The 9,519-nt window shown below is 47.2% G+C and overlaps 1 protein-coding gene across 1 annotated transcript; it reads right to left on the reverse strand.

The window, feature by feature from the left end:
- Positions 1–5,919: 5,919 nt before the first annotated feature.
- On the reverse strand, positions 5,920–9,519 carry C12H6orf47 (chromosome 12 C6orf47 homolog). Its single transcript, XM_033916948.1, has one exon. The coding sequence runs from the start codon at positions 8,836–8,838 to the stop codon at positions 8,254–8,256; it is 585 nt and encodes a 194-aa protein (XP_033772839.1). The 5' UTR covers positions 8,839–9,519; the 3' UTR covers positions 5,920–8,253.

The raw sequence follows: 9,519 nt of genomic DNA on the forward strand, positions 1-9,519 counted from the left end.
CACAGCCACAAAAAGAAAACCTTTTTTTTTCTCTCTCTCTCTCTCTATGGAGCAAGGGCAGCACCTGGTGGCCATTGTTCAGAATGCAGCCGGCTGTGCTCTGCCACATAACGTCATTAAAGTGTGTGAGGCCCCTTTCCTCTCTTGGTGTCCTCATCTCCCTTTGGCTCTGTCTCATAAAGAGCTTCTGCTGCCCCCATCTTCACTGAACCAGACGGAGGTAAGGGTCTCTCTGTCCCATCATGAAAAGCGAGAACAGAAGTGGCAGAGTGCCTCGAGGTACGCACAGAGCACTTCAGTACCGGAGGCGTTTGCCTTATTCCAGGGCTACTCAATTCCAGTTCTTGAGGTCCACAGGCAGGCCAGGTTTTCGGAGTCTCCACATCATGAATACGCATGAGAGATTTCCATGCACTGCCTCCTTGGTATTCAAATCTCTCTCGTGCATATTCGTTAGATTTTCTGGATCAGGGGCACTAATCTTGCAATTTGATCGCAGTAGTTCCTTCGATCTTGTAGATCATGTCGATGTTAGATGGTTTGGACTCTATAGGAATTTCACGGCACGTCCATCAATGGTTTCAGGAATTTGTATGTTCTAGAACAGTGGTCTCAAACTCGCGGCCCGCCAGGTACTATTTTGAGGCCCTCGGTATGTTTATCATAATCACAAAAGTAAAATAAAAGAGTTTCTTGATCATATGTCTCTTTAGCTGTAAATGACAATATTATTATTAAGACTTGGCCAAAAGGAAAGATTTATAAACTATAAAGAGTTTTACCTCATGCAAACTTGTCATTTCTTTAATAAGAGATTAACTATTTTTTCTGAGGCCCTCCAAGTACCTCCAAATCCAAAATGTGGCCCTGCAAAGGGTTTGAGTTGGAGACCACTGTTCTAGAACTTATCGGGCGGTGTCCTTTCTGATACATGAACTAATCACTGTGGGGTTCCCCAGGGCTCACCCCTCTCTCCATTACTTTTCAACATTTACATGTCATCTTTGGGTATCATGTTATCCAATTTAGGTATCAAACTTTATAGTTACAGACAGTGTAACTATCATTTTACCTTTAAACTCTTTACCATCAAAACAATGTCACCAAATTACCTTAATCAAGTTTTATTAAAAATTTGAAACAATCGCTTATCTGGACTTCTAAGCGAGTTACAAGTAAAAAAAAAAAGGGGGACTAAATTAAACAATTAAAAATAAAGACTAAAATTTAACAAAAAAAAATTTTTTTAACTGCATTAAACGAATAAAACTTAATCTTGGAAAGGGGGGAAGAATGGATGAAGGAATTCAAATTGAAACTCAATATACAAAAATCTAAATTTTTCTTTTTAACCCCTCTCAAACTTGTGGCCCGCCAGGTACTATTTTGAGGCCCTCGGTATGTTTATCATAATTACAAAAGAAAAATAAAACAGTTTCTTGATCATATGTCTCTTTAGCTATAAATGACAATATTATTATTAAGACTTAGCCGAAAGGAAAGATTTATAAACTATAAAGAGTTTTACCTCATGCAAAATTGTCATTTCTTTAATAAGACATTAACTATTTTTTCTGAGGCCCTCCAAGTACCTACAAATCCAAAATGTGGCCCTGCTAAGGGTTCAGTTAGGCCTGTGGACCTTGAGACCAGAATTGAGTAGACCTGCCTTTTTCAGTGTTAGCTAAGATTTCAGCCTCTGCCACTGCCTATCATGTACCACCCCAGCACACCACCAGCAGACTCCTATTCCCTTCTCCCCTGCAACTGAAATTAAAATTTAAAAACCTGATGAGAAAGGAAACCTTGGAATAAGAGCCCAGAGGAAGTGACAAAAACAAGCAAGAGAGAGGTTAACATCTTCGGAGAAACCAGAAATTTGGAACAACGAAGAAGGATGCAGTCACTGGCCATAACGGTCACTAAAACACTTCAAATATAATTTTAACCAGAAGTTTTTCCCTGTTGAAAAATATTTTATCCCCTACCCCCCCCCCCCTTCATACACAGCTGAGGTGAGCGACCTTGGTCCTTGAGGGCTGTAACCCAGTCGGGTTTTCAGAATTTCCCCAATGAATTTGCACGAGATCTGTTTGTATACAAGGAAGGCCTAGTCATTGAGGAAATCCTGAAAACCCGAGTGGGTTGCAGCCCTCGGGGCCCAAAGTTACTCACCCTGGGGTAAAACCTTTACAGCTCAATGATCAGTTCCTTTAATGCACACTGGCAGCGATGAAACTGTGCTTGACGAGTCGTGAAGGCCGCAATTCAATGTTTACTCCTGGTGAAATTCTGCAAGTGCAGGATTTGTATAGAATCCCTCACCCCCTCGGGATGCATAGCATGCTACACATGCTGTGCAGAATTTAACGCAGACCCAGGAAGTACAGAAGGAAGTGACTCGCTGCATAGCCAGGTCATTTCCTCCTTCCGTGCTGGCTTAGATTCCCGACTGTTTATGTGAACCGCTATCTGGCACTTGCGGAATTCCACATGGAGTAAATGTTCTCCCCAGACACCTCTGGAACAGGTGCACCAATCGGCTGATTTTACTGTGGACTCCACAAACACAGTACAGGGTGCCCACAAAAAACACTCCTTGATTTTAAATGGTTACAAAACCAAAATTTATTGGAATATTCTTTCACCTTTGAGGCTAGTTTCATCAACTCATAAAGTTTCATGTGGTATCTGTTGATTACATAACACTCGATGTGCGCCCCCATCTGTTACGTGGCAAACATCGATGCGATAATCGAGCTCGGACCGGACTCGCTGATGCGTTCCTGCAGATCATCCAAAGTTGCAGGTCATGGGTCTTTCACGTATCCCCAAAGGAAAAAAGTCTGGTGATCTCAGGGGCCACTTGAGGAACACCTGGTCGTTCTATTGCGTCACATTGTCTGAAGGCACCAATTGCAGCTTATAAGGGTGAAAGTGCAAGCGATTGTGTAAGATCTTGCTAACCGTGCTTTTGGGGACTTGTATTTGCTGTCATCTTATTTCTAAACATATTCCAATAAGTTTTGGTTTTGTAACCATTTAAAAATCAAGGAGTGTTTTTTGGGGCAGCCTGTATTTTAAAATACTGTACAGTACTCTCCCTGCTCCCTCTCAGGCCAGACTGGCATAAATTTCTGGGGGGGAAAAACAGGGTGGGTTTTTTTGTTGTTTTTTTTTGGGGGGGGGGTGTCAAAATGTAGCCTTTCAGACTTATCCCTACCCACCCTCTCCTCCTCGGTCTGATTTTCTTAGTAACCGAGAAACAAAAAAGGGAAAGACCTGTGGTTCCATGCGCAAATCGAGGAACTCCAAAACCAAAGCAAAGTAGATCTGGACCTTCTGGATATCGCAGAAGCAGATAAATGAATGCAACATTTATTGAAAAATCTTTAAAATGTCCAAACATTACAATACATATGAATGTATAGGATGTCAGTCCCAAAAGCAGCTGTACCGAATGGTTGGACCTGGCATGGTCCGTGTTTCGGTAAACCTTCATCAGGGCTCCTGATAACCAGTCCGAGAGGAACCAAGATGGTAGTGTTTTTTGCCAGGAGATTTCTATTTCTATTGCCTCTGAGATAGAGAATGACACGGTGATAAAATTCATCACTGTTCCCGTCCCCGAGGATAACCGAGGGAAAGAATCCCATGTCATTCTTTAGTGTCTATCTCAACCTCGGTCATTCTACACCAGCATTCTTCAACGTAAGGCTTAAGGGTCAGTGGCTGGGCCCATTCAGACTCTGATTCTTCCCCCTCGCCTTAAAGACTAGTAAGATTCTGGAACCCCAAATAGCATGGAGACAGAATTTGTCCCCTTCTTACCGGCTGACACGTTCGTGTGCATCTCCTTCAAATCAGCATTGTTCAAGTTCCGGCAAGGTCTCAGACACGGTGGCAAAATTCATTACCGCAGAAAACCATCCCATCCCATGTCATTCTTTAGTCTGTCTCAGCCTCGGTCCTTTTCCACCAGCATTTTTCAATGCAAGGCTTAAGGGCCAGTGGCTGGGCCCATTCAGACTCTGATTTTTATGTGAGCCAAGTATAGGACAGTCAAGCCATTGTGACATCACTGATGAGGTTGGCTCTTAGGCATTGGTGGAATGAGGTGTTATGACATTACAATTTCTGCTCTGGATACCAGAGACTGTCATTCTTTAGTCCTTCAATGCAGGGCTTGTGCTCATTCGTACTGATTCTTCCCTCCCTCCTTAAAGAATGACCATGGAGCTGGTTTCCCGTGGCGGTAATTAATTTTGTTGCCGTGTCATTCTCTACTCTGAGACCTTGCCAGAACTTGAGCAATGCTGATTTGAAGGAGATGCACACAAACGGGTCAGCCGGTAAGACTGGATCAGCAAACAAACATTTTTAAGATTTTTAATAAACGTTGCAGTCATTTATCTGCTGCTGCTTCTGTGATATCCAGAAGCTGCAGTTCCACTTTCCTTAGCAACTGAAACGTGCTGTCTCCCAGTCCGAATGCATCTAAATATAAACTCGTGAATATCCACTGAAGGCTGTGATGGTTTATTGAGGGGGAAGGATCTCGGGAAGGCAGCTCTGGGAATCTGGTGCTGCCCTCTCTTCACGGTCTCTTGCGCTCCACCCGCACATGGGACACACACATAGACTGAAATCAACCTTTTTTAGACTCCGCCAACGTCGCTCAGTTTCACAATTTCTTTGTTCTAAATCTCTCAATATCCTCATTCACTCCCTGGTGATTTCCAAAATTGACTACTGCAATGCCCTATTCAAGGGTATAGCTCAAAATGAAATCAAACGTCTACAGATTATTCAGAATGCCTCTATTATTCAGAAAGCTCATATCAAAAGCCAAGAAGTTTGATCATATAACACCTCTCCTTAAAAAAGCACACTGGCTTCCGGTAGCTCACCGAATAACATATAAATTATGTCTGCTCACATTCAAATCATTACTCTATAAAACTCCCGCTTTCATCTATAAATTATTAATTCCATATACTTCCAATTGAATGTTGAGATCCAATGAACAGCATTTGCCAACGATTCCCTCTCTCAAAATTATTAATACAAGGCCACAATTTATTTTTTCTATTACGGCTCCCCAAGCCTGGAATTCTCTTCCTATTTACTTGAGGGAAGAATACAATTTGGAAACATTTAAGAGTAAATTGAAGAGTTTTCTTTTTAAAGACGCCTTTGAAAATGAGTTATCCAGTCAATTTGAATCTGACTCTATTATTTTATTGAAGCTTTTTAACTGCACCCCCCCATGTCTTTTCCCTGAATGTCTCGTTTTCTGTCAAATAACTTATAGTTCTTTTCCTTTTCCCTCCTGTTTTTAGTTTTGTCAAGTTTGTTAATAGTCCCGTAGGACTTCGTTTTTGTCATGCATTGTTTTGTTTCCCCAACACTGTATTTTTTATTATGTACATCGCTTAGAATCAAGATTAAGCGATTAACCAAAATTTTATTAAACTTGAAATCTTTCTTTGTACAATGACTGAGTCGTGAGGACAAAACCAGGTCCCTCTTAGAGAACAGGGTAGGTTTTAGGCAACACTCCCTTCAGAGCAGCATGAGGTGACATATTGGCACCCATAGCTCAAACGAGAACGTACCAAAATCATGCCTGTGAAGTTTATCCAGATTCTTCCCCCAACCAACAGAGGCAGAGACGAGACCTAGTTCTTGAAAAGGAAAAAAGGCTTAACCTGGTTTTCTCCTCCGGCACTACAATACCCACAATGCTATGGGCAGGGGCTATATGAATCTCAAATAAACCAGAGAGAGGTAGCAGAGTTCAATCAACAAACCAGAAATAGATGTCTGCAGATATATTTTTCTTGTTTGGTGTATGAATCCACCCCACCCCGCAGTCTTCTTCCCAAGAGATTAAGTCATGCAACAGGTCTGCAAACATGTAATGAAAACAAGCATTTTATTTTAAATAATCATCGTAGTTAATGTCAGCTTTCTATCATGGTTGTATTTAAGGACCTGGCAAGGCTTATCCTAGAGGTAACATTTGGCTGCCATATCAACTCCTCGGTAGCAGGGACTGCTCCCGGCTCCCTTTCTGCTGGCTAGGAAGGACAGGTTTGATCCCAAAGTTGCAGGTCTCTTTTTTTAGGAAAAACCAAGTATCACAAAAAGGTGGTATACCAAACATATGACCCTTATCAGAGGAGCCAACTTTTCAAAATCATTGAGGGGAGTGCTAAACCCAACAAAAATGATCCTTCCCTCCACACTATCAAGCCCTTGTGACAACAATCCATGCATGCACTGGGGTAAGATCAGAATTTACATAACAGAACCGGAAGAACCACTCAGCCCAGAGAGATCTCCCCCTACCCAGGTCACCAGCAAGCAGACTGGATCACTCCTCAATTTGGGGGGGGGATGTCTTACTGATTTTTTTTTTTCCTGAGAAACTGGAACCCTAAAAGGGGAGGAGGGAGAGAAGCCCACGCTAATGCTGCCTTTCTAGCAATGACCCGGAGCTTATCAAGTGATTTTGGAAGATGTTACTTGTGCGTGGTAGGAGGGCAAGCAGAATTAGTGCTGTTTACAGATAGATATTACTCCAAGGAGCTTTTGATAACATAGGGCTCAGGAATGCATGAGGTGAGAAGATGCAGAGTGGATAATGGTGACCCCTGAGCATCGAAAAGGTGACCGGTGGTAGAAGTAGGACCCCTTTCTTCCACTCCACCCTCCCTAGTCACTTCAGCGGCTTTCTCAGGCGAGTGTCCCAGAGCAATAAATGTCACTAGAGACAAGTAAAAACATCCCTCCCCTTCCACCTTACTACTAGATCCATTATCAGACAGGGCGAGGGTCAAAACCACAGGCCCTGTTTCACATCTTCAGTCTTTTTATTAAAAATTCTTTCAATCGGAAAGGCAACTCCAGGGTCCCAGGGGAAATCAATGACCCTAAAAACATGCAGACCCAGGCTAGTCCACCCCAAGGCATTCTGGGACTTCTGGTATCCCAGCAAGGCGACATGTCCCAGAATGCTGTGGGGCATGGTCCAGGGAGAGGAGGGGAATTAGAAACATTTAACCCCCTCCATGCTGAAGGACTGGTTTTTTAAATCAGATCGACCCCTTCAATGACCCTAAACATATGCAGACCCAGGCTAGTCCACCCCAAGGCATTCTGGGACTTCTGGTCTCCCAGCAAGGCGACATGGCCCAGAATGCTGTGGGGCATGGTCCAGGGAGAGGAGGGGAATTAGAAACATTTAACCCCCTCCATGCTGAAGGATTGGTTTTGTAAATCAGATCGACCCCTTCAATGACCCTAAACACATGCAGACCCAGGCTAGTCCTCCCCAAGGCATTCTGGGACTTCTGGTCTCATAGCAAGGCGACATGTCCCAGAATGCTGTGGGGCATGGTCCAGGGAGAGGAGGGGAATTAGAAACATTTAACCCCCTCCATGCTGAAGGATTGGTTTAGTAAATCAGATGGACCCCTTCAATGATCCTTAAAACATGCCGACCCAGGCTAGTCCACCCCAAAGCATTCTGGGACTTCTGGTCTCCCAGCAAGGCGACATGTCCCAGAATGCTGTGGGGCATGGTCCAGGGAGGAGGGGGAATTAGAAACATTTAACCCCCTCCATGCTGAAGGATTGGTTTAGTAAATCAGATCGACCCCTTCAATGACCCTAAACACATGCAGACCCAGGCTAGTCCACCCCAAGGCATTCTGGGACTTCTGGTCTCATAGCAAGGCGACATGTCCCAGAATGCTGTGGGGCATGGTCCAGAGAGAGGAGGGGAATTAGAAACATTTAACCCCCTCCATGCTGAAGGATTGGTTTAGTAAATCAGATCGACCCCTTGAAAGTCGCAGTTAAGACTGGATCTGGAATGTTCCCCAGGGCACGTTTCCAACAAAGCAACATCCACGCCCACCTCAAAAACCTTATTCTATGGAAAAAAAATAATAATAATAATAATCCCCCACCGTCACCCAGAAAAAATGGGGGTGGGGGAAGCTTTGCTGGGTCTCTTTCATGGCATCAGAGAAAACAGGCGGTGGTCCTCATCCATAGTGTGTGCTTTAAGCCCCCAGTATTGCTGGGGCTGTGCTAAAGTTGGGGAGGGGGAGGCGGTAGAGAAGCCGTCCCGGGACTGTGCCGGTTAAATCCTACGATCATGGCTGCAGTCCTGGTGCCGGTCCGTAGTTTGCGGTTGCAACCCCCCCTCCCCCCGCGGGGTGTGGCAGGATCTTTCCGCGGTCACCGCGGCCCTTCTTCCTCCTCTCCCGCGGGCATCTCCGGCGCCAGCGCAAACTCCACGTCCTCGTCGTCCTCCTCCTCCTCCGGGCCGCCCCCGACCCCCCGGCCCCCGCCTCGCACGCTGACCGCCAGCACCGCCGCCTGCAGCAGCCCGTAGAGGCAGGCGAAGTGCAGCAGGTAGGCGTGCAGGAGGCAGAGCAGCAGGTGGAGGCCGCCCGCCGTGACCAGGAAGGCGGCCAGGCCGTGGAGCCAGAGCCGCAGCGGGCCCCGCAGGCCGGCCACGTCCAGGGCCAGGCGGAAGAGGGGCGAGCAGAGGCCCAGCAGGCTGCTCACGCACAGGTCGAAGAGGTGGCGGCTGAGGTTGAAGCAGATCCGGAACTCCTCGGGGTCCCGCCGCCCGGAGAGGGAGTGCAGAAGGCGAGTGACCGGGGTGGGGCTCGGCGTCGGCTCCGGGGGCGCCTCCTCCCTGCCCCCCACTTTCTTGAGGGGTTCCTCTTCCTCCTGCCGCCTCCTCCACCACCATCGCCCGGGGATCCGGCGCAGGGACTGGGGCCAAGTCCAGGGCCAGGCAGCCTTGGGCAGCATCGATCCTCCTCAGCGGGGAAGGTTAAAGAGGGGGGGTCGGGGGGGGGGGTCAAGCCCTCTCCTCTTCCTCCTCCTCCTCCCCCGGACTCCGATCCACAAAACCGACGAGGACAGATCAGAATTCAGCCAGTCTATAAATAGAGAAAACTGATCGGGATGGGGGAGGTGGGGAGGGAGAAATCAGGGCTCCATCTCTGACCCCCCCCTGGGGGTGTCTTGCAAAACTGGCTCCGGATTGCAAAAAGCAAAGAAGAAGAAAAAAAGTCGATTGTTCTTGCTGCCACTTCCTCCCTCCGAATGGGTGGGGGAGGGGAGGAGGGGGGGAGCTCCAGATGCAACGCGAGAGAGGAGCGGGGGGGGGGGGGGGAATCCGAATTGCACACGTGCTCCAGCTCCCGATCGGATCGCGCTGCTGCTGCTCTCTCTCCCCCGCCCCCCGACTTTCCCGGCTCCCGAGGCGAATCGGTCTCCCGAGGCGAATCGGTCTCAGCCCCGGGTGGGGGGCGCGCGCCGGCACCCCGGTCCGATCCTGCCTCCGGTTTAGGTTTTAGCCGCTCCCCGGTTACCTCCCGGGCCCGCTTCGGGATCGGAACCGGCTCCGGCCGCAACGGGGCTCCCGCTCGGCTTCTCCCTTTCTGTTTCTCGCCCAGGGAGGGAAAGACGTCAGTCCGGAAACAGCTG

The sequence above is a fragment of the Geotrypetes seraphini genome, chromosome 12, assembly GCF_902459505.1.
Source record: "Geotrypetes seraphini chromosome 12, aGeoSer1.1, whole genome shotgun sequence".
In the NCBI taxonomy this organism is placed as follows: domain Eukaryota; kingdom Metazoa; phylum Chordata; class Amphibia; order Gymnophiona; family Dermophiidae; genus Geotrypetes; species Geotrypetes seraphini.